Source organism: Hyperolius riggenbachi, chromosome 6 (assembly GCF_040937935.1).
Source record: "Hyperolius riggenbachi isolate aHypRig1 chromosome 6, aHypRig1.pri, whole genome shotgun sequence".
NCBI lineage: Eukaryota > Metazoa > Chordata > Amphibia > Anura > Hyperoliidae > Hyperolius > Hyperolius riggenbachi.
The window spans coordinates 8,876,541-8,902,051 of NC_090651.1; the positions used below are offsets into that span (position 1 = coordinate 8,876,541).

The following is a 25,511-nucleotide window of genomic DNA, read 5'->3' on the forward strand; positions in this document are numbered from 1 at the left end:
TGCTTTTTTCAAATGCAAAGTGCGGAAAAGTTATTTTAAAAAGAAGCTGAACATTTTTCTCTTAGGAGAAAACTGTGGACAAAAATGAATTGCATATGGGCCAAAATCTCGTACCGTAGACTGGAGGAAAGTTAGAAACTATGTTGTCTTCATTGGTGTCCATCATTTCCATTCGATACCAATTAAAAATCAGCTTTAATCACTTGTAGTCAGTGCAAAGCTTTATCATTTTATAATCAAATGTAAGTTCTGATACATGCTGGTCATGTTCTAGTGTTTCTCAACATTGTTATAGAACAGGGGTCTCAAACTCGCGGCCCGCGGGCCATTTGTGGCCCTCGGTACAATATTTTGTGGCCCGCGCCAGCAAAAGCAAAAGAGACACGGAAGCCAACTTTTTTACCTTATAGTTCGCTTCAGTGCTCCCAAGTAATCCGCCGCACCCCCGCCGCTAAACGAGGGCTGCAGAGCCCCCAAATCCCCCAGGCAAACATCCACGACTGCGCTGAGGGGCAGAGCTTCCAGGTGTAGCTCTGCCCCTCCTGACGTCAATCGCCGCCTCTCCCTGCCCCTCTCTGTGGAGGAAGAGTGAGAGGGGCGGGCAGAGGCAGCGATCCGCCGCGATTGACGTCAGGAGGGGCAGAGCTGAAGCTGAAAGCTCTGCCCCTTCCAGGAAATGCCAGCGGATTACCCCCCGGGCAATTTTGGGGCTCTGCAGCCCTCGTTTTGCGGCGGGGAAACGGCGGATTACCTGTAATGGGAGCACTGAAGCAAACTATAAGGACACTTCATGTTTAGAAGAAACAATTAAAACTGTTAATAATGACATTTGAGGACTTTTTTTGTGTGAAATCCCTTATGCGGCCCAGCCTCATCCTGACTTTGCCTCCTGCGGCCCCCAGGTAAATTGAGTTTGAGACCCCTGTTATAGAATATACCGCTTAATAAAAAATAAAATTCACTAAGTATCCAATGAACCTGAATTAAGTACTCCAGTCCCAGGGGAACACGTACCACATGCTAAGGACCTAGGCTCTAGACCATTGCATGCATTTTATGTGTAGTTTCCAGCTAGATGGGTACTCACAGTCACGGTGGCAAGCAGTCCCTCAGGAACATTGGCTACGATGATGCCGATGAGGAAGATGATGGAGTTCAGAACAGGGTACCCCATACTCATCGCAATGATGAAGAATATAATACCAACAGAACACGCCACAGCTGCCACAATGTGCACAAAGTGTTCAATCTCCACCGCAATGGGGGTCTTCTCGTTGCCAACACCCGATGCCAAGGAAGCAATGCGGCCAATGATGGTGCGATCTCCAGTACTTATCACAATACCTCTTGCTGTCCCTAAGGAGGAAACACAAACAGGCAATGTTAGACACCAGGGACCCCAGGAGTGGACTTTAGTAGACTTGGTGTCAGGAGACTGAAGACTATTTTACATAGCGCATCAGGACAGGTGATTACCTTCAAGGCAGGTGGTGGAGTAGAAGACGATATTCTTGGTCTCCAGAGGATTTTCATGTGTGTATTCAATGGATCGACTCTGGGGCTCCGATTCCCCTGTCAGAGATGAATTATCCACCTAATAATGAGAGACATGGGTGAAATTCTCTGACTCATCCAGTAAGATTTCACACATTAGTGACAGTCTAGGGCAGTGACGGCTAACCTAGGCACTCCAGCTGTGGTGGAATTACAAGTCCCATGAGGCATTGCAATACTCTGACAGCACTAAGCATAAGTCCAGGGATGAGCAGAAACTACGCCAGTGCGAAGTTACGCACGTAGTTCTCATCTAAGCATCGTAGATGAAGTTTCAAAACTACGCTTACGATTTTACGCGTAGCGAAGTACCGTTACACGTAGTTTATGCCCCTACGCGTAGTTCACATGTGTATTGCGAAGTAAACTACGAATGCATTATTTGCGTCTATTTTTCCGCGTACGATTGTATGCTTACAAAATTACGCATTGGAAAGGGGAATGTACGCGTAGAAGAGTTCCTGGTACAAGCATTTGCAGAGGATTTAATACGTACATTTTTCCGCATAATGGCATAAGTGTCCGAATACACTATACTTTGCACAATGCGTAATTGCGTATTTTTACGCGTAGTCTACGAAATGCATACAAATCAAATATTTGATTTCGAAGCTGTAGTTTGGCAAAGCGTAATTGCGTAAAACTATGCGTAGTTCCAGCGTAGCGAAGTCGGCTGACTATGACCATCCCTGCATAAGTCAGGGAGGCAGAGGCATGATGGGATTTGTAGTTTTTTCACAGCTGAAGTGCCAAGGTAGTCATCACTGGTCTAGGGACTAGGGAAGGGTATGTATATCATAATCAACATCTTCTTCTCTAAATTTCTAGGGTCTTTCCTAAAAGTTTATCTGCCATAAAAGTATTACATAAATTCCATGTTTAAATCTTTGATCGTTTATGAATAGGAAAATGACCTTGCAGCCTTGAGCAAAGATGAGCCTGAGATCTGCTGGTATTCGATCTCCTCCTTTGATGTCCACCAGGTCCCCTACTACAAGATCGGTGGCCGGGATCTCCAGTTTCTCTCCTTCTCGTGTCACCAGAGCTTGCTACAGAAAGACAAACAGGAAAAAAAAAGTCAAAGTGTGAATAAACAGGTAATCACCAGTGAATGTGTCCCTCAAAAACCCAACTCTACTTACATAAAAAGTACTGATTGGAGTAGAGGTCTGCAAATATGAATGGCATAGGGATGCTATCCTAAATATGAGGATAATCCAGACTGCCCCCTTTATAACAGTGTTATCCAACTCTGTCCTCAAGGCCCACCAACAGAGCCTGTGTCAAATTACCCACCGGCGGCTGCCAAAGTCACAGTTAACATAACAGTCTTTGCAGCACCCATTACCTGCTTCACTTGAGGACAGGATTGGGGAACTCTGCTATGGAACAATGAAATGTAACACAGGATGACAGTTTTGTGACCATGTAGCAAAATAGTGCCCCTGGGGGGTACTTAGCTCGGAAGGGGAAGCATCTGGATCTTAAAGAGACTTCCCCCTCTTCTTCAGGCAATCCAGCAGTGGGAGCCCAAAAAATCTCGTTGTTGGCTCTTGTCGCTACTGCACTCAAGCGCACTAGCAGTTTTCCGCTCGGGCTCCAGCCGAAATAGTCAAGCCTGATCGGGTCCACTCTACTGCACAGACGCAAGTCGTTGGAGCCTATGCAGTAGAGCGGACCTGATTGGGCTCAGCTATTTCAAGGGGCTAAGTGAGTGAGGATGGGTCAGATGTGAGTTGAAGATGAGAGGAGGTGGTTACAGAGTGAATGTGAGGAATACAAGCTATATGTGAGGATTCTGACCCGTGAAGGGATGAGTGAGACGTGCAGATGATGATCAACAACAGAAGAATTGTTCCACATTATGTAAGTCAGGCCTAAAGTATCTCGTCGTCATTCCCAGTAGCTGATGTTCTGCTTACCTGCGGGATCATCTTATTGAAACTGGCCATGATGTTGGTACTTTTAGCCTCTTGGAAATAAGCGAAACATCCTGTGAGGATAACGACCACGGCCAACACGATAGCCAAGTACAACTGAGGCAAGAAAGAAAACCAAACACCAATTATAAATATGACGTGTAGCACATACATCACCCAGCTCTGTAGATCAGGCAGTAACTATATGAACTTAGAACAAAGTAATTTGGATGACATCAAGTTGGTCCTGATGGTCAATTCCCCCAGCAGGGCCAATTTCAGAATACCAAGAAATGTCTTGGCTTTATACAAGGTAAAATGTAGTGCCCTTCTTGGACCCCCTTGCAACATGAAATTCTGGGTTTCCCTCACTTGGTTTAAGTACAGCCTCTATCATACCAATCATCAGCCCTGCCCTGGGATTTCTTCAGTGCACGATGCTTACATTGTCTCGAGATACGGTGGGGTCCTGAGCATACTGAATTCCATAAGCAATCCAGCAAAGGATCGCCCCCGCCCACAGCAGAAGTGAGAAGCCACCAATCATCTGCTTCATAAACTTGACAATCTCAGGAGTTCCCTTGGGTGGAGTGAGGGCGTTGGGACCATCGCGAGCCAGAAACTCTGCAGCTCTTGCACTACTGAGACCCTGAGGGGAGACACACAAGAGAAATCGATAGACATGCCTTCCACAAAACATACACGATGAAAGGCTGACTTATCAACAGCAACAAAGAAAGTAGAAAACTTGTCCAGATAAACCAATCAGAATCCTTGTGTTCCTTATCAGCCAGAATAAAACATTCCCTCTGGTCAATAGGCAGAAAGAGTGATTGCACTGTCCCCTTGAAGCCACGCCTCCCTGCTGGCAGATAGCCAATCACAGGGCATGACTTCAGAGTGACTGGCAGTCATCAGCAGATTGCAGAGGATTCATGAATGGGTGTTGCACATTTTCTTTTATTATTTTGTAGAACCTGTAATTTATTTTTATTTTCTTCAAACCCCATTTTGTGCATAATTTATGTAAAATATTTTTTCCGTGAAATGCGTACAGAAAAATGGCCTAAACTGGGCGTCTCAAAAAGAAAGAAATAGATGCCGATGATTGACGAGACTGGGAAGGAAAAAGATCACTCAACAATTGAATGTCAGTCCTTCCCCTGCCCAGAAGATCATCTACAAGTGGTGAACATTTCAAACAACGGCCAACTTGCCCAGACCTATCTGTCCCAACAAGCAGGGCCGGGCCGAGGCAGAGGCTGGAGAGGCTCCAGCCTCATGGCGCAGTGTAGGAGGGGGCGCACAATTCATTCAGCTGTCATTCCCAATTGTGTTTGAAGCAGAAAGAAATAAGAAAAGTGGTTACATGACAGTGACTGCAAGCCAGATAACTAGATATTAAGGTGTTGGGAGGTTGGGGGCCCTGTGGTGCCTCTTAGTCTAATAGCAATCAGTGTGTGACGGCTGGGGTGGGAGGGATGGAGGGGCGCACTTTGCTGTCTCAGCCTTGGGTACTGAAGGACCTTGTCCCGGCTCTGCCAACAAGGTCAGCCCAAGGAAAGAACATGACACGCTGAAATGTGTCTATAAGGATCCTAGAATTATATCACATGACTCGCTGAGGCACTGGACCTGCTTATGGCTCTTTTTGAGTTTTTGCTCTTGATATTTACCTGATGAAGCAGGAACTTAGTTCCAAGAAATGCATTGCATTCTGTGAGAGGTTTTTTTTGGATAGTGAAAGCTATTCCTCTCATTCTTCATCGTTTTCCCTGAGAGGATGTTTATATCTACTTCCTCTTTTTAAACTGCTTTTAACAATTGTATTTCATTTTGGTACCTCTGAAACTAAAGGAGAACTTTACCGAAACATTTGGGGGGGGGGGGGGGGGTATGTGTAATTTGTTCGTGTTGTTCTGATCCACCATGAGCCTGCCGATCAGCATCTTTATTGCTGGCAGAAACAAAATGGACAGCATCAATTACCCTTATCTATAAACAAGCCCACTAACGATATAATAGGTTGAAAGGTTTGCTTGGCAGCTGCAAACAGCTGTTATTTCCCACAATGCAACAGGGTTCACAGAAAGGAAACTGCCAGGACCATGGTCCTGACATCACACTGTGGGAGGGGTTTCACCACAATATCAGTCATACAGCGGCCCCTGATGATCTATTAAAGAAAAGGTAAAGATTTCTCCTGGGAAAGGGGTATCAGCTACTGATTGGGATGAAGTTCGATCCTGGGTTAAAGTTCCTCTTCAAAGTGACAAAAAAAACCTCATGATATAATGAATTGGTTTTGTAATACGGATAATTAATAGAAAATTAGTAGCAAAGAAAATAGCGTCATATTTTTATTTTCAGGTATATAGCTTTTTTTTATAACATTACATCATGCTCTAATATTTCCAGTTTCCACAATACAGTCAGCATTTTAAATGATTTCACAGAGCAGGCTATTGACTCATTGAACTTTTCTCTGCAGAAAAACCATAAACAAAGAAGAAACAATGAGTGACAGTTGAGATAAGAGCTTCAAAAGACGGTGCTGTCCCCACTTTATAAAGGTGCAGAGCTCAAAGTAGCTCTTCTGCATAGATAACAACTGGAGTTTCTGAACTCTTCCTGTACTGGAAACACTATGAGACTAGTATCTGTGCTGCTAATGTTGTATTTCTTATCAGTACTACACATACAAATCATTATATCATAAGTTTTATTTCACTTCAGATTCCCTTTAAAGGGAACCAGAGACGAAGCACCCTTGTGTATTTTACCATATATATCAGTAAGAACATTAGAGAAAACACTTACCATGCTCTCTGTTTCATCCTCACTGCTAAAAGTGTCTGTTATCAGCTGTGATAAGAATCCCGGACTGAGCATTCAGTCTGGCTTTGCAGGGAATAATTATAGCTGAGTCATTATAGCAGAGCCACAAGGGGGCAGGCTTGGGCTTGAAAAGACACCAGAGAAGACAGACTCAGCTATAATCATTCCATAGCAAAGCCAGACTGAGTGCTCAGTCGGGGATTCTTATCAGAGGTGATAAACAGTCAGACAGAGAAAAATGAAACAAAGAGCAGATTAGGTGTTTACTGTCATGTTCCCACTGATTTATAAGGTAAAATACATGAGGGTGCTTTGTCTCTGGTTCTTTTTAAGCATCCACTTCTAAGGTCTTCCTAATTTTAGCCTTTGCGTTAGTTAAACTTCCATGGGCAAAAATGACCGAGTCATGGAGTTCGTACCATAATGCCGAAAATCGATTAATCAGGCTTGAATCTGGGTGGTGAGGACAGAACAGGAAATGACTCCAGGCTTTTTGTAGATGGTAGAGCTTTGGGTTTTCATAGGGGGCACATTTCTTATGCGAGGTGAGGACAGAGTCGAGAAAAATGTGTCAGTAATATATCTGCTGATTTGTGAACTGGCTTTGCTGCTGTTATGGCCTCATACTCCAGCTACATAAAAGAGTTTGTTACTCACTTTGAGTTGACTTGTTTCATATTTTGCTTCCACTTCTTCGATGCTAAGTTTATGGTCATCCTATAGGACAAAAAAACAATGCGATGAACACATCTACAGTACAGTGTAATCAAGAGCTAAATGAGTTTCTAGGAAGTCCATTGCATTTCACTGCATTGCTTGTATTAAAAACAGACGCCCAGTGATCATCAGTGATCAACAACAGTGACCATACCCTTTATATCTGACTGCTGGGATATGATGTCAGACATAACGAGCACCACTACTAATGAGCTGAGGGTGAGGGCACCTGAGCACCTCTGGTACTCCAGCGTACCACCCAGTAATCAGATTATGCCATCTATTTCTTCAGTTCTATTCTCTGTGGGGACTCTGAGGAAGCGGCATTACCCACCAGATGTGCATTGCAAGAGTAAAAATCATTTATCAATAAGAAAATGCACTTTTCTTTGTTGCTTCTTGAATGACAACATATGTATTACGAGCACCGTTTTTGTAAAGTCTCCAGCTTGTGATTGGATGTTTGAGCTGTGCACACTGCCTGTAATAATCCAGCTGCAATGAGATCAGGTTCTGTCATGAGATAGCAGTCACAGTGCTGAGTATAAGTCAGCACAGCTACTAAAAGCTTCTGCTAAATCATCTACCTGATTATTTCAGGTGTAAATACAATAAATTATTATTATGTAGTATTTATATAGCGCTGACATCAGAGGTGGCCTTTGGGGGTGGCAAGTGGGGCGATCGCCCCAGGCCCCGCACATGAAGAGGGCCCCGCATGTCATGCCCGCCATACCATGCTCATTTTGGTGGTGGTGAAGGAAAGGTCTACAGAAGTCTAGCTGTTTGTGTTCTGAGCAGTGAGTCATTTACAAATACTCAGATTTATCTATTTTGTTTTACACATCTTATATTTTGCACCCCCTTTTATTGCTCAGGTTTTAGTCTTCAGCATGCTTTACTGTACTATGCCGTTTGCATTTTTGTAATGAATTTCTGCACTGACATGAAGCTTGCCAAATCTCAGATTAAGGGCCCGTTCACACTGCACGCGTTTCCAGCCGCGTTTTGGAAACGCGTGCAGGTGGCCAAAACGCACGACATCAGACATTGCATAGAGTGCAATGTCTGATGTTCACACTGCATGCGTTCCGGACCTGTGCGGTCCGGGAACGCATGCTGCACGCAGATTTTGCAAAAACGCGTGGCTGTCCCATTCACTTTTCAGTGATGGGATCAGCCACGCAACGCACACAAACGCGGATGGCCATGCGTTCGTACGCGTTGCGGTCCGCACGCATGGCCATCCGCATTTCTGATCTGAACGGGCCCTAAGGTAACGTGCAAGAGCCTCAGCCTGAGGGCCCCAGGGGCATTTAGGTCAGTCAAGCATGGACTGGAGCTAGAGGGGGCTCAGGGTGGAGCTTCCAGACTGGCTGGGGATTGGTGCTAGGTTTCATGGGGAGCTAGGGATAGGTAGAGGCTGGCTGGGGAGCTAGGGATAGGTAGAGGCTGGCTGGGGAGCTAGGGATAGGTACAATTTGATTACATTATGTATTGTAATGGTTCCTATATTGGTTGGCTTAATTTTTAAACAATAATAAGGCATACTGCTTTAGAGGTGGACAAGCCCATGACTGTGGTGGTACGGTACATGGCCTTCACTTATGGCTCTAGGCCCCGCATATGACACTCGCCCCAGGCCCCGCATACTCTAAGGCCAGCTCTGCTGACATCTTCCACAGAATATATGTAGTCTTGTCTTTCTCTGTCCCTCAGAGGAGCTTACAATCTAATCCCTACCATAGTTATATGTCTATGTAGTTATCATGAAGTGTATGTATTGTAGTCTAGTGCCAATTTAGGCTGAAGCCAATTAACTTATCTGTATGTTTTTAGCATGTGGGAGGAAACCAGAGTGCCCAGAGAAAACCCACACAGACACAAGGAGAACATACAAACTCTGTACAGATAGTGCCCTGGCTGGGATTTGAACCAGGGACACAGCGCTGCAAGGCGAGAGTGCTAACCACTACACCACTGCACTCCTGGCCACAAACTACTTCTCCAGCTAGGCGAAAGCGCCTGAAACGTCTCATGGCGGCAGAGTCATGTGAGCGAGTCATTAGCCGCTTTCATTGACTCCTGGCCGTGTCTATCAATGTTAGCCAATGGGAGAAGCTTACATTGATAGACACGGCCAGGAGCCAACGAAATCGGCTCCTGACCGGCTCACATGGCGTAGATTTCAATCACCGCGGTACTAAAGTAATTAATCAGAAGATCAAAAATTATCTCCGTCATCCGTTTATTTTTGTAATCTAATTCACTTGTTTTAGTTAAAATGTGTTGTACATTCTAGATTTAAAAAAAAAAACCTCATCATAGTAAAATAAATCAAATGCCAACAGGTATATTTAGAAGAGAGATTACAGCATAAAAAGCAAGAAAAGAAAGAAAAATATGTACAAGGTACCTGCCGGCAGCAGCTGAAGGGGGCCGCTGCTGACCAAGCATCTTATGAGATCAGTATCTGGGCAGGGTTTTAGGCATAGATGACACCAATGTTTCTCAACATCGTGGTCGCATTGCACCCCTTTATTAATTGCAGCACTGACCATGTACCCCCCTGTTGTCAGGGAGATCATCACAAGCACCCCTAAATTTATAGATATTTCTTAGGAATACTCCATAATTACGGTAAGTATTAATGCTTTTCAGACATTTTTCAGTTTTATTTATATATTAAATATCTTTTTTTTTCTTCATGTCAAAAGTGAATATAATAGATTGACTTTGATAAGTTCAAGTACCCTGTGTTCAGAACAGAGGTTCAGGGACACAGAAAAATCATCATTATTACCAGACCAGTGGAGGGCCGAGGCAGAGGCGAGAGAGGCCCTCAGGGCGAAGTGTAGGAGGGGGCGCAGGGCCGAGACAGAGGTAAGAGAGGCTCCAGCCTCAGGGTGCAGTGTAGAAGGGGGCGCACAACTCACTCAGCTATCATTCCCCTATTGTTTGAAGCTGAGTGAAATGAGAAAAGGGGATACATGACAGTACATGACAGTGACTGCAAGCTAGATAACTAGATATTAAGGTGTTGGGGGCCCTGGGGTGCCTCTTAGTGTAATAGCAATCAGTGTGTGACGGCTGGGGTGGGAGGGATGGAGGCACCTCTTAGTGTAATAGCAATCAGTGTGTGATGGGAGGGATGGAGGGGCGCATTTTGGTGTCTCAGCCTTGCGTGCTGGAGGACCTTGTCCCAGCTCTAGCTCTGGGCCAGACAGAAGTGTTTGTACAGAAGAGATAGCAAAAACAGAGAGTTACTCACCAGTTCCAATTCCTGCTTCAGATCTTCTTTTTTGTTTTTCTTCTTATTCTTCTTTTTGTCCTTCACATCTTTATTGTTTTCTTTCTTTGCCTTCTCTGGAAAGTCCTTGTCTTTTGTTCCATCTATCTCCACAGTGTACTCATCGGCTTTTCCCTACAACACAAGCAGCATCCCAGTAAGAGCAGAACTATTATCTGGAGGCAACACTCTACAGCCTTAGCAGGAAGGAGACGGAAAGACCACCATGTGGTGTGTCCGTCTGCAAGGGCACAGGACTGCTGCAGGGGGCTGGTAGAAGCCCCAGGTGAGTAAAACTCATTTTTTTTCCTCTGGCTTAAGGTTCACTTTAAGCAATCTCATGCCACCGTTCACACAGTCATGGACACCAGTAACAAAGTCAAATCAATGCTTCGGAAATCAATCCAAACAATCAAAAACTAAATCAGGTCTTCTGAAATCAAATCAGAACTTCGGAAACAAAGTCAGAGCTTCAGAAACCAAATCAGAACTTCAGAAACTAAAATCAGAATTTCAGAAACTAAAGTAAAACTAAACTAAATCATAACTTGGGAAACAAAATTAAAATTTCAGAAACTAAATCAGAATTTCAGAAACTAAAACGAGAACTTCAGAAACCAAATCAGAACTATAAAAACTAAAATCACAACTTTAAAAAACAAATCACAACTTCAAAAAATAAATCACAACTTCAATAACCAGTTAACCAGCGACAGTAGTTATCGTTAATATAGTAAGCTTTGTCTTTATAGGCAACATGGGTTTCCTTTGTGATCTAAAATAAACCGAAGACTCAGAGTGTAAAAACATCTATATATTTTTTCCATCCATCTACCGCCTAAGAGATTGTTTGCGGTAGTTAGAGTTGGTAAAATCACGCTTTTTCCATTGGCTGCATTAGGCTATTAAATAAAAGTCTAATGTGGCCAATGGGAAAAGAGTGACTTTACCAAGTCTTACATAATCTTACGCAGCAGCTGGATCCCTACAGCATGAATAGAACGGACATTCGCTGTGTAATGTGGATGTTAAGCTGCAGTGGGGTGAGGAGATGAGCTAGCTGAACTCTCTCTCCTTGCTCACATCCACACAGAAAAAGGTAGAGCTGTTACACTGGGAAATATTTGAGCCATGCAGTGTAAAGTTTATGCTTTTTTTATTGATTATGGCATATTTCAGTGTTTCTTTGTATCATTTTGGTTAACACCCCCTAATAAAAGCTAGCGTTATCCCCTAGAAAGGTATGACTATCCCAAGAAGACCCCTTTGATCCTAATTTCCATATATATTGTCCAAACATTTCTATAGCCTTTAATTCACTAAAATACCTTTTTAATCTTTTTTACACATACATTTTTTTTTTTTTACTACACGTTTTTATACTCGGAAGCCCCAGTACTCTCTGAATCCATCAGGCATGTGCTGCACATGTTGAGAACTTAGGGAGTCATCAGTATTATCTATAGATTGGACAGGAGAGACTTGCCGTGGTTGCCTGGTCACATACCTCACTACCCATTCTCTACAGTTACAGGAGAATGCTCCTCTCTGAAAGACAAGTGCAAGACTGGAAGATAAACCAGCAAAGGATTGATCCCACAAGATTGGAGGAATGCAAGAGCTTTAGAGGATTCTGGCTGTCCCAACGAGGAGCCAATATTAGCTGCAGTTCTCCGCGAAGCTGAACATCTTTCTGTAGGACAGGAACATTTGCCAAAGCCCTGCGCCTCAACATCCTTCTCCCGGTCCTATTTCTACTCCTCCAATACCAGCAGTTCCACCCCAAAGACAAGCCTCTCCTCCAGGTCAGCCCAGCGCTGTAACAAATGGAAAGTTACTGTACAGGTTGCTGACAATTTTTTTGGAATGTAAGCTATGTGTCTGTGATTTCAGCTTAATCTCTGCGGTGGAACAGGTGATACCAGAATTTCCTCCTCAACTGGAGATGAAAGCAACCAATTGCACATTTTCCAACTTGATGCACATTTTTTACTTGCAATTTGTGCGCCTGTTAGAATTGGGAAAAGTAATGTTACAGTTGCAACTGAGTTTGATCAACCCAATTGCACGCTGCATACAAACAGACATGCGCACAGAGAGACACAGTCTAGAAATGCATGTCATTTACATTTTTGTAGCGTCTAAGACCTTTTTTTTAGGATTATTAACTTGTGTTATTTTACTGTTAAAAGGGCCAGGAAGAGATTGAGAGCAAGAGAGAGATTGCAAAATATTTGAAGAAGATGGTAAAAAAAAAACCCTCAGCACTATCCAGGCCAGATTTACCATAAGGCACTGTAGGCATGTGCCTACAGGCGCCTGATGATAAAAGGTGGCTCACTGCCTTCCCAGTGTGCCTCCCTCCCTCCTTCCCTATGCAGAGTCCTGATGAGAGTGTAATTGAGAGGTTACTCACCCGGCTCTAAGCATTCCATTGACAAGATCTCCCTTCAGTCAGGGGCACATCTAGCTACTTATAACTGAGGTTCCTCTAGCTACCTAATACTTGGGGGCGCCTCTAGCTACTTAATATTGAAGGTACTTCTGGCTACCTAATACTAAGGGGCACCTGCAGCTACCTATGCTGGGCAAGGGAAGTAAGGGAGAAGTGACAGCCGGGACAGCCAGCTCACTTAAAGAGAAACTCCGACCACAAATTGAACTTTACCCCAATCAGTAGCTGATACCCCCTTTTACATGACAAATATATTCCTTTTCACAAACAGGTCATCAGGGGGCGCTGTATGGCTGATATTGTGGTGAAAACCCCATCCCACAAAGAAATTCTGAGTACGTACTCTTGGCAGTTTCCTGTCTGTAAACCTTGCTGCATTGTGGGAAATAGCTGTTTACAGTTGTTTCCAACTGCCAAAAAAGCGTCACCTGCCAACAGTAAAAATGGCACCATGTAATAAATGTCAGAATTTAAATCAGGGATTTAAAATATTTTACAATCAGTAAACAATGACTAAAACATTTATACATAATTATTGTTAAAATGAAGCACTTTTTTTATTACATTATTTTCAGTGGAGTGCCTCTTTAAGGCGCAGTTTGGTGGGTGTTTGTAGGTTCATGGAGGGCGGAGTCTACGGTGCCAGGACATCTGTGCCTATAGGCTCCTGTGAGGTAACTCTGGGCCTGGCACTGTCACTCTGCATGTGCCTAAAGCTATAGTGGACACTAACTTTAAGCAAAGCTGTAGTAAAAATAAACCTATGAGATAAGCTGTATGTGTAGTACAACTAAGAAATAGAAGCAAAGAAAAGAGTATCATATTGTTTTCCAGTACCGGAAGAGTTAAAAAAATTTCAGTTATTAATTATGTAAAAGAGCTTCTCTGAGCTCTTCTACCCATTAGGGGGGGGGGGGGGGGGTGAAGCACTTAAAGAAAACCTGAACTGAAAATCAAAAGTCAAAATAAGCATACACAAGTCATACTTACCTTCCATGTAGTCTACTCCTCGGTGTCTTTCTCCTGTCCCGCGTCCTGTTTGTTCACTGTGATCAAGGGAATTTTCTGTCCTCCATTTTGAAAATGGCCATTACCCATAACAGCTTCCTGGTCAGCACATAGTTAAACTGTAACATCACCCACTTGAGTCATAGGGAAACATGGACATTACCTGGTACATCAGTTTTCCTCTCAGCTATAACTGACAGCAACTGATATATAACTGACAGCAACTGATATATTTCAGTTCTGACAAAATATTGTCAGAACTGGAAGGGATTATTGTCAGAAGAAAATGGTGAGTTTCTGAGAGGAACTGATGGCAAGGTAACTATGCAATGTTCATTTGAAGTTACCTCATGTGTTTATTTTAAATATTTTTACTCAGTACAGGTTCTCTTTAAAGCAAGATACAGTGATAGACAACTTGAAATAAGGTTTTACCACAGGAAAGGAAATGATATACTTGTGAATGTTGGCCTTACCTCTATCCATGTAGTATATAGACAATACTCAGTTTATCTACTGTAAAGAAGAAACTGTGCTCTGTTACCTCCACAAGACAGGCAGGGGGCGCTAGAGGACAGCAATGACCTTGGCTTCCTGACAATGGCTGCCATAAAAGTGTCATTCAAAAAAAGTACATCTGTCCAGGACAGGACGTTTTTCAACCGCTGTGCCGCGGCACACTAGTGTGCCGCGGCATGTTGCCTGGTGTGCCGTACAGGTCTGGCCTCTCGCCAGACCTGTTCCTACTGTAGGGGCGCAGGAGGGGGGAAGCAGCGCTAGAAGGAGGGGCAGTGGAGGCAGCGGTGGGGAGGGGGGAAATATACCCCCCCCCCTCCCTCACCTGGGACCCCTCCTTCTGCCTCTCTCCCCCTCCATTTAGTGATGGCAAGTGCGGCTCGGCGGCGGGGAGGGATGCAGAGAATTACTCACCACTTCTGCGTTCCAAGCGCCGGCAGCGTCATGTCGTTAGATCTCCGCCTTCAATGCCGCCCACTGTGCTTCCTGATTAGCGGAAGCACAGTGGGCGGCATTGAAGGCGGAGATCTGTGACGACATGACGCTGCCGGCGCTTGGAACGTGCCGTGGTGAATAATTCTGCGCATGTCTCTCTCCTCGCCGCCGAGACTGCCCTTGCCACCGCTAAATGGAGGGGGAGAGAGGCAGAAGCAGGGGTCCCAGGTGAGGGAGGGGGGGGATATTTCCCCCCTCCCCACCGCTGCCTCCACTGCCCCTCCTTCTAGCGCTGCTTCCCCCCTCCTGGGCATCTATACTGGGGGGAACTGTACTAGCTATACTGGGGGCAACTAAACTAGCTATACTGGGGGCAACTAAACTACCTACACTGGGGGCAACTAAACTAGCTATACTGGGGCAACTATACTAGCTATACTGGGCACTATACTGGGGCACTACCTACCTATACTGTGTACTACCTACCTATAGTGGGCACTATGCTAGCTATACTGGGCACTATACTAGCTATACTGGGCACTATACTAGCTATCTGGGCACTATACTAGCTATACTGGGCACTATACTAGCTATACTGGGGCACCATACTAGCTATACTGGGCACTATACTGGGGCACTACCTACCTATACTGGGCACTATGCTAGCTATACTGGGCACTATACTAGCTATACTGGGCACTATACTAGCTATCTGGGCACTATACTAGCTATCTGGGCACTATACTAGCTATACTGGGCACTATACTGGCTATACTGGGCACTACCTACCCATACTGAGCACTATACAGGGGCACTACCTATCCATACTGGGACTATACTAGCTATACTGGGGCACTATACTGGGGTAACTATACTAACCGTACTGGGGCAACTAAACTCACTATACTGGGGCAACTATGCTAGCTATGCAGCCGCACCCCAGCCCCCCCCCCCCCCCCCATAGCCTGCTGCGCACGGCACTGTCCACTAGGTCGCGCAAACACCCACGCGTGCAGCCCCCCCCCCCCCCCCCCCCCCCGCCGTTCCCCGGATAAAAATATGGTAAGAAAGTGTTCCCCGGGCCGGAAAAGGTTGGGAACCACTTTCTGGAACTCCTCTGGATATTTTCCTGTATAGTGGGAATGATTAGAGTCTAATCATTCCCACTATACAGGAAAATATCCAGAGGAGTTCCAGAAAGTAATCAATTAAGCTTGAACACTTTTGCCAAATTCTCAAGTTTGGTCTTGCAGCGAATCAGAATCTGGCTTAGTTAGCGAGAGGCAGCCAGCTTCACCATGATTGGCTATTATGTTAATTCCGAGGTGATGGAAAGACGCAGCCGGTGGGAAATTTGAACGAGAAAGGCAAGGAATGAGGAGACAGAGACTTCTTAGGCAGGGGCGTAACTAGGCCCCACCGGCCCCCCCCCTGCAGAATTTCAGAGCGGGTCCCCCCTCCCCCTCCCTGGGGCCCGCTCGGGGCCGTTTTGTGGGGGCTGGAGGGGTGGCAGCATGAGGGGAAAGCCTTGGCCACAGTCAGCGGGGAGAGGGGAAGCCCCCCCCCCCCCCCCCCCCAGTCTCCCTCACCTCGGGGCTCTCCCCTCCAGCTTAAGTTACAGTGTGGGCAGCGGGCAGATACATACCTTCCGTGCGTTCCACCGGAAGTGACGTCAGACGCTAGAGCGAGGAGTATGCGGTGGGACGCACGGAAGGTATGTATCTGCCCGCCGCTGCCTGCTGCCCACTATGTAACTTAAGCTGGAGGGGAGAGCCCCGAGGTGAGGGAGACTGGGGGGGGGGGGGAACTTCCCCTCTCCCCGCCGACTGTGGCCAAGGCTTTCCCCTCATGCTGCCACCCCTCCAGCCCCCACAAAACGGCCCCGAGCGGGCCCCAGGGGGCTTGCTGAATGCACACTGAGAGACATGCTCCAGTGCTGCTGGCCTTCAAAGGGCTGTACACAGTTATAAACCTAAAGCTATTCATTGATTAACCCCTTCACTACTCTATAGTTAAATCGTTAATTAGCTTGATTGATGTCTCATAGTGTGACAGTTAGAGTGTGTGCTGCAGTGTTGCTGGGCCAAGGGCTGTACACAGTGATAAGCTGTTCAGTGATTAACCCCTTCACTATCACTACACTATAGTTAAATCGTTGATTAGCTAGATTGATGTCATAGTGTGACATTTTGAGTGTGGGCTGCAGTGCTGCTGCAGCTGCTATGTGTCTGTGTGTGTGCTGTGCACACACCAGGCCAGCTGCTGCCTGCCACGTGCAAACACGTGTAAAGTGCAAAGTGCCACATGCAAAGTGCCACGTGCAAACACGTGCAAAGTGCCACGTGCAAAGTGCAAACACATGCAAAGTGCAAAGTGCCATGTGTTTGCACGTGGCACTTTGCACTTGGCACTTTGCACATGGCACTTTGCACGTATTTGCACATGGCACTTTGCACTTTGCACGTGGCACGTTGCACTTTGGACACAATGGGCTTGATTCACAAAGCGGTGCTAACCTACTTAGCACGTCTAAAGTCTTTAGACGTGCTAATCAGAGTGCTAAGTAGTTTAGCACCGGATTTCTCAATCAGATCGCGCACAAAGTTTTGCGCGCAACGTTTTGCGCGCGCAAAGTCCTATGCGCGTGCTAAGTCCCATAGGCTTTAATGGGCACTTCGCGCGGAGCGCCCTGCGCTCTGTGCAGTGTGCGCGTAAAGTTTTACGCGCATAAAGTTTTGCGCGCGAAAAGCTTGTTTAGACGTGCTAAGGGGGTTTTCACAGGCGTGCTAACAGTTAGCACCGCTTTGTGAATCAAACCCAATGTGGGCTGCATGACCACTGCCTGGAACCTAGGCCTGATGTTAATTGACAGCCATTTTTTTTTTTGGGGGGGGGGGATTTTAAGTCCCTACATCATCAATTAATGTTCCCTTTTGCAAAATAATGATGATACATGTCTCATTGACCCTACAAACCCTTTTTAAAGAGGAACTGTAACGGCAAAATGTCCCCTGGGGGGTACTCACCTCGGGTGGGGGAAGCCTCCGGATCCTAATGAGGCTTCCCACGCCGTCCTGCGTCCCTCGGGGGTCTCGCTGTAGCCCTCCGTACAGCGGTGATGTAATATTTACCTTCCTGGCTCCTGCGCAGGCGCTCTGATGGCTGTCGGCTCCGAAGTAGGCGGAAATACCCGATCGCCGTCGGGTCCGCTCTACTGCGCAGGCGCAAGTCTCCGGCGCCTGCACAGTAGAGCGGACCCGACTGAGATCGGGTATTTCTGTCTATTTCCGAGCCGAATGCAGCCACAGCGCCCCCGCTGGAGCCAGCAAAGGTAAATATTGAAATTACAGTCGGGTCTGTCGCCGGCTGTTCGGAGGGCTGCAGCGAGACCCCCGAGGGACACAGGACGGCGTGGGAAGCCTCATTAGGATCCGGAGGCTTCCCCCACCCGAGGTGAGTACCCCCCAGGGGATCTTTTTAAAGTTACAGAGTCTCTTTAAAGCAATTTAAAGGGCACTTCCGGTCTTTCTATCCAGATATCTGAATCCGGCCGGAAATCCCAGATACTGGGGTCGGATTTCCGATTCGGATACGGATTGGAAAACGTTAAACTCGGATATACGGATCCGAATCCTACCCGGATTTTGAAAAGTGGTATCCGAGCTCCCCTGCACACTATAGTTTTGTAACGATTGTCGTTCAATATGATCTGTCCTGTTGGATTTTTCCATTGTGCCAATATCGTTCGTTCGTTGTTGTACTTAATGATCGTTTGGTAAACTTCTTCCCCCGATTGTCATCAGACCGATTGTTAAGCTGCTGTTACAAGCAACTATAGTCACAAGTGTGTACGTAGCATAAGTCTGTCACACACTTTCAATTAAGATTGGCCAATCAGTGAACGATTTTACCACCTCCATGTAGTATGAGGGTTTACCTACACAATCTGCTCATAGTATTCAATATCTGTTCACCCTCATACTAAATGAAGATAGCATAATTGATCAGTAATTGGCCAATGAAAATTGAAAATGTATACCAGGCTTTAGTGCGAGCTAATTCAAAAGAAATGCTTTATGAATGGATTTCCCTGTGTTACCGATGACATCACAGTCCCACAATGCATCAGTCAGGCAGCCTAGGCAGGCACAAGATAAACTCTTCTTTATTATAAGTATATGTAAATTATATTCAGCGTGCATATTACTCCTAGTGATAAGAAAAAGGTTATACTGAATAGTGCCCATACATGGTACAATAAAAACGTTAAGTTTTCCTGTTTATTCAACCAAAATGATCGAATCGAATGAAAGATGAAAAAAAAATTCTTTTTTTCGATCAAGAAAAACAAACGATTATCCAGTTGTGTTTTTTGATAAAATTCCGATCAGACACGTTGGAAAAATCTTTACGTTTGTTCTAACACATACATGTCAAACTTCGGCCGCGGGCTAAATCTGGCCCTCAGAGCCATTAAATTTGGCCCCCAAGTGATTTCCCCGCTTTACATTATGTTTGGCCCACTTTAGACCACCAGGGAAGCTATATGGGGGAGGCAGGTGGAAAGCACTAAACACTAAAGAACTGTATAGGGGAGGGTGGGGGTCTCTAGACACCAAGGAACTGTATAGGGGAGGGAGGATTAATAGACACCAGGGAACTGTATAGGGGAGGGTGGACCACTAGACATCAGGGATCTGTATAGGGGAGTGAGGACCACTAGACACCAGGGAACTGTATAGGGGAGGGAGGACCACTAGACACCAGGGACCTGTATAGGGGAGGGTGGGGTCTCTAGATACCAGGGAACTGTATAGGGGTTGGGGGGCCATTAGACACCAGGGAACTTTATAAGAGTGAAAGGTGGCCAGTAGACACTGAGGTTGTCCCGCGACTAGGACCCAGCTTACAATTTCGTCCCACGTTGTATTTGAGTTTGACACCCCTGATCTAACGGAATAATCGAACAAAATTATCTTATAGAAGAAAAAAAATGAAAAAATGATACCATGTAGGGGCACCATTAGATTTCGTTGATGAGTGGTCAGTTCTTAGCTGTATATAGAAACATTAGCAGCTGATTGGAGTCATGATTGTGTCTGTGTAATACCTGCCTGACGCTCCCGGCCAGAAATACCTGTTAGGGGAAAAAAGACAAAACCGTTTGGATTATCTACAGAGATTACATTCTGCATAAAAGATGCTATAAAGTTGTAATCTTTGCTATGTGACACCGCCGTCGCCAGCGCCGCCCACCAACACACCGACATACACAACGTGCCATGTGACACCCCCGTCACCAGCACCGCTATACACAACGTGCCATGTGACACCCCCGTCACCAGCACCGCCCACCAACACACCGACATACACAACGTGCCATGTGACACCCCCGTCACCAGCACCGCCCACCAACACACCGACATACACAACGTGCCATGTAACACCCCCGTCACCAGCACCGCCCACCATCGACATACACAACGTGCCATGTGACACCGCCGTCACCAGCACCGCCCACCAACACACCGACATACACAACGTGCCATGTAACACCCCCGTCACCAGCACCGCCCACCATCGACATACACAACGTGCCATGTGACACCGCCGTCACCAGCACCGCCCACCAACACACCGACATACACAACGTGCCATGTAACACCCCCGTCACCAGCACCGCCCACCAGCACCAGATACAGCTCAATCACTGATGTATTTATCAAAATGAATTTCTATAGAATAATAATGAGAGAATAGTGGAGATACTGTGTCCAGTCATCATGCGCCATACTCTGAGTGGCTGGCGAGGGATTGGCTATGAATGCCGTACTGTATATGTGAAGCTCCTCTGGGCACTGCAGATGGCGTAGATGCAGCACCAAGCATGCCACAGTGAAGAGTGGGTGTGGCCACAACAGATTCTGGGCAGGTACCAAATTCTGGGCTGTACAATCTGAATTAATGTGTCACTTAGTTTGCCCTTAGATTACTGGGCCACAGGCACACCTGGAACAAGCATGCAGCCAGTGGATTCACACCTGGAACAAGCATGTGGCCAGCACAGGCACACCTGGAACAAGCATGCAACCAGCACAGTCACACCTGGAACCAGCATGCAACCAGCACAGTCACACCTGGAACAAGCATGCAGCCAGCGGAGTTACACCTGGAACAAGCATGCATCCAATGGCGTCACACCAGGAACAAGCATGCAGCCAGCAGTCACACCTGGAACAGGCATGCGGCTAGTGGAGTCACATCTGGAACCAGCATGCAACCAGCACAGTCACACCTGGAACCAGCATGCAACCAGCACAGTCACTCCTGGAACAAGCATGCAGCCAGCGGAGTTACACCTGGAACAAGCATGCATCCAATGGCGTCACACCAGGAACAAGCATGCAGCCAGCAGTCACACCTGGAACAGGCATGCGGCTAGTGGAGTCACATCTGGAACCAGCATGCAACCAGCACAGACACACCTGGAACAAGCATACAGCCAGCGGAGTCAAACCTGGAACCAGCATGCAACCAGCACAGTCACACCTGGAACAAGCATGCAGCCAGTGGAGTCACACCTGGAACAAGCATGCAGCCAGCACAGACACACCTGGAACCAGCATGCCGCCAGCAGTCACGCCTGGATCAAGCATGCAGCCAGCGGAGTCACACCTGGAACAAGCATGCAGCCAGCAGAGTCACACCTGGAACAAGCATGCAGCCAGCAGAGTCACACCTGGAACAAGCATGCAGCCAGCGGAGCCACACCTGGAACAAGCATACAGCCAGTGGAGTTACACCTGGAACAAGCATGCAGCCAACGGAGTCACACCTGGAACAAGCATGCAGCCAGCGGAGTCACACCTGGAACAAGCATGCAGCCAGCGGAGTCACACCTGGAACAAGCACGCAGCCAGTGGAGTCACACCTGGAACAAGCATGCAGCCAGCGGAGTCACAGCCCTGGAACAAGCATGCAGCCAGTAGAGTCACACCTGGAACAAGCATGCAGCCAGTGGAGTCACACCTGGAACAAGCATGCAGCCAGCGGAGTCTCACCTGGTACAAGCATGCAGCCAGTGGAGTCACACCTGGAACAAGCATGCAGCCAGTGGAGTTACACCTGGAACAAGCATGCAGCCAGTGGAGCCACTCCTGGAACAAGCATGCAGCCAGCGGAGTCACACCTGGAACAAGCATGCAGCCAGCGGAGTCACACCTGGAACAAGCCTGCAGCCAGCGGAGTCACAGCCCTGGAACAAGTATGCAGCCAGTAGAGTCACACCTGGAACAAGCATGCAGCCAGTAGAGTCACACCTGGAACAAGCATGCAGCCAGCGAAGTCACACCTGGAGCAAGCACGCAGCCAGCGGAGTCACACCTGGGACAAGCAGGCAGCCAGTGGAGTCACACCTGGAACAAGCACGCAGCCAGCAGAGTCTCACCTGGAACAAGCATGCAGCCAGTGGAGTCACACCTGGAACAAGCACGCAGCCAGCGGGGTCACACCTGGAACAAGCATGCAGCCAGTGGAGTCACACCTGGAACAAGCATGCAGCCAGTGGAGTCACACCTGGAACAAGCACGCAGCCAGCAGAGTCACACCTGGAACAAGCATACAGCCAGTGGAGTCACACCTGGAACAAGCATGCAGCCAGCGGAGTCTCACCTGGTACAAGCATGCAGCCAGCGGAGTCACACCTGGAATAAGCATGCAGCCAGTGGAGTCACACCTGGAACAAGCACGCAGCAAGCAGAGTCTCACCTGGAACAAGCATGCAGCCAGTGGAGTCACACCTGGAACAAGCACGCAGCCAGCAGAGTCACACCTGGAACAAGCATACAGCCAGCGGAGTTACACCTGGAACAAGCATGCAGCCAGCGGAGTCACACCTGGAACAAGCATGCAGCCAGCGGAGCCACACCTGGAACAAGCATGCAGCCAGCGAAGTCACACCTGGAACAAGCACGCAGCCAGCGGAGTCACACCTGGAACAAGCATGCAGCCAGCGGAGTCACACCTGGGACAAGCAGGCAGCCAGCGGAGTCACACCTGGAACAAGCACGCAGCCAGCAGAGTCTCACCTGGAACAAGCATGCAGCCAGTGGAGTCACACCTGGAACAAGCACGCAGCCAGCAGAGTCACACCTGGAACAAGCATGCAGCCAGCGGGGTCACACCTGGAACAAGCATGCAGCCAGTGGAGTCACACCTGGAACAAGCATGCAGCCAGTGGAGTCACACCTGGAACAAGCACGCAGCCAGCAGAGTCACACCTGGAACAAGCATACAGCCAGCGGAGTTGCACCTGGAACAAGCATGCAGCCAGCGGAGTCACACCTGGAACAAGCATGCAGCCAGCGGAGTCACACCTGGAACAAGCATGCAGCAAGTAGGGTCATACCTGGAACAAGCATGCAGCCAGCGGAGTCTCACCTGGTACAAGCATGCAGCCAGCGGAGTCACACCTGGAACAAGCATGCAGCCAGTGGAGTCACACCTGGAACAAGCCTGCAGCCAGCGGAGTCACAGCCCTGGAACAAGTATGCAGCCAGTGGAGTCACACCTGGAACAAGCATGCAGCCAGCGGAGTCTCACCTGGTACAAGCATGCAGCCAGCGGAGTCACACCTAGAACAAGCATGCAGCCAGTGGAGCCACACCTAGAACAAGCATGCAGCCAGTGGAGCCACACCTGGAACAAGCAAGCAGCCAGTGGAGTCACACCTGGAACAAGCATACAGCCAGTGGAGTTACACCTGGAACAAGCATGCAGCCAGCGAAGTCACACCTGGAACAAGCACGCAGCCAGCGAAGTCACACCTGGAACAAGCACGCAGCCAGCGGAGTCACACCTCTAACAAGCATGCAGCCAGCGGAGTTACACCTGGGACAAGCATGCAGCCAGCGGAGTCACACCTGGAACAAGCACGCAGCCAGCAGAGTCTCACCTGGAACAAGCATGCAGCCAGTGGAGTCACACCTGGAACAAGCACGCAGCCAGCAGAGTCACACCTGGAACAAGCATGCAGCCAGCGGGGTCACACCTGGAACAAGCATGCAGCCAGTGGAGTCACACCTGGAACAAGCATGCAGCCAGTGGAGTCACACCTGGAACAAGCATGCAGCCAGCGGAGTCACACCTGGAACAAGCATGCAGCCAGCGGAGTCACACCTGGGACAAGCATGCAGCCAGCGGAGTCACACCTGGAACAAGCACGCAGCCAACGGAGTCACACCTGGAACAAGTATGCAGCCAGTGCAGTCACACCTGGAACAAGCATGCAGCCAGTAGAGTCACACCTGGAACAAGCATGCAGCCAGTGGAGTCACACCTGGAACAAGCATGCAGCCAGCACAGTCACACCTGGAACAAGCATGCAGCCAGCACAGTCACACCTGGAACAAGTATGCAGCCAGCAGAGTCGCACCTGGAACAAGCATGCAGCCAGCGGAGGTACACCTGGAAGAAGCATGCAGCCAGCGGAGTCACACCTGGAACAAGCATGCAGCAAGTAGGGTCATACCTGGAACAAGCATGCAGCCAGCGGAGTCACACCTGGAACAAGCATGCAGCAAGTAGGGTCACACCTGGAACAAGCATGTAGCCAGCAGAGTCACACCTGGATCAAGCGAGCAGCCAGCGGAGTCACACCTGGAACAAGCATGCAGCCAGTGGAGTCACACCTGGAACAAGCATGCAGCCAGTGGAGTCACACCTGGAACAAGCGAGCATCCAGCGGAGTCACACCTGGAACAAGCATGCAGCCAGTAGAGTCACACCTGGAACAAGCATGCAGCCAGTGGAGTCACACCTGGAACAAGCATGCAGCCAGCACAGTCACACCTGGAACAAGCATGCAGCCAGTGGAGTCACACCTGGAACAAGTATGCAGCCAGCAGAGTCGCACCTGGAACAAGCATGCAGCCAGCGGAGTCACACCTGGAACAAGCATGCAGCCAGTGGAGTCACACCTGGAACAAGTATGCAGCCAGCAGAGTCGCACCTGGAACAGGCATGCAGCCAGCGGAGTCACACCTGGAACAAGCATGCAGCCAATGGAGTCACAGCTGGAGTGCAATGGATAACACCACAACAGGCATGTGTGAATAGTGCCTTTACACTGATTGGGAGACTGCTCAGCAGAACTGACCTGAAAATCCAGACAAGCCGGTATCTATACATTGCAGAGGCTGCCAGCAGCACTAGAAGAAATGAATAATTCTGTATCTATAATCACACATACAGTGACAGGAACATATCAGTGCCCTGGGGAGTGCACACTGCCAGAGGCTGACATACCGAGGGGGGGAGGGAGGGGGGCAGGCTGGATACAAGCTTGCAATAATGAGCCAATCAACTACAGAGAGGGAAATAGGGGCTGACAAATGTATTTCCTTTTAAGCAATACCAGTTCCCTGGCTGTCCTGCTGATCCTCTGCCTCTAATACATTTAGCCATTGACCCTGAACAAGCATGCAGCAGATCAGGTGCTCTGACTGAAGTGTGGCTGGATTAGCTGCATGCTCAGGGTTCTGATTCAGACAATACTGCAGCCAGATTAGCTGGGCAGTCAGGCAAAATGAGGGTTTTGTTTGGAGACACACACGCAGTTTTATAAGAACGAGCTGTTGTTTTTTGCTAATTAGCTATTTTCAGTATCTATGGAGAATTTGCCTTGCAATTTTTCACATACAAACGCATTAAAGGAAAAAAATAGCGACACTTTCCTGGGGCTTCCACCAGCCCCCTGCAGCCACCCCGTGCCCAGTTACCC

The 25,511-nt window shown here is 47.8% G+C and overlaps 1 protein-coding gene across 1 annotated transcript in view; it reads right to left on the minus strand.

The window, feature by feature from the left end:
• LOC137522340 (potassium-transporting ATPase alpha chain 2) overlaps positions 1–11,836 on the minus strand; it is a 36,368-nt gene extending 24,532 nt beyond the window's left edge. Inside the window, exons 1-8 of the mRNA XM_068242379.1 lie at positions 11,825–11,836; positions 10,300–10,452; positions 6,969–7,028; positions 3,919–4,122; positions 3,477–3,590; positions 2,469–2,603; positions 1,477–1,594; positions 1,088–1,356 (exon numbers count right to left, since the gene is read on the minus strand). Coding sequence (XP_068098480.1) covers positions 1,088–1,356; positions 1,477–1,594; positions 2,469–2,603; positions 3,477–3,590; positions 3,919–4,122; positions 6,969–7,028; positions 10,300–10,452; positions 11,825–11,836 — 1,065 coding nt within the window. The remainder of the gene's footprint in view (positions 1–1,087; positions 1,357–1,476; positions 1,595–2,468; positions 2,604–3,476; positions 3,591–3,918; positions 4,123–6,968; positions 7,029–10,299; positions 10,453–11,824) is intronic.
• Between the last annotated feature and the right edge of the window lie 13,675 nt (positions 11,837–25,511).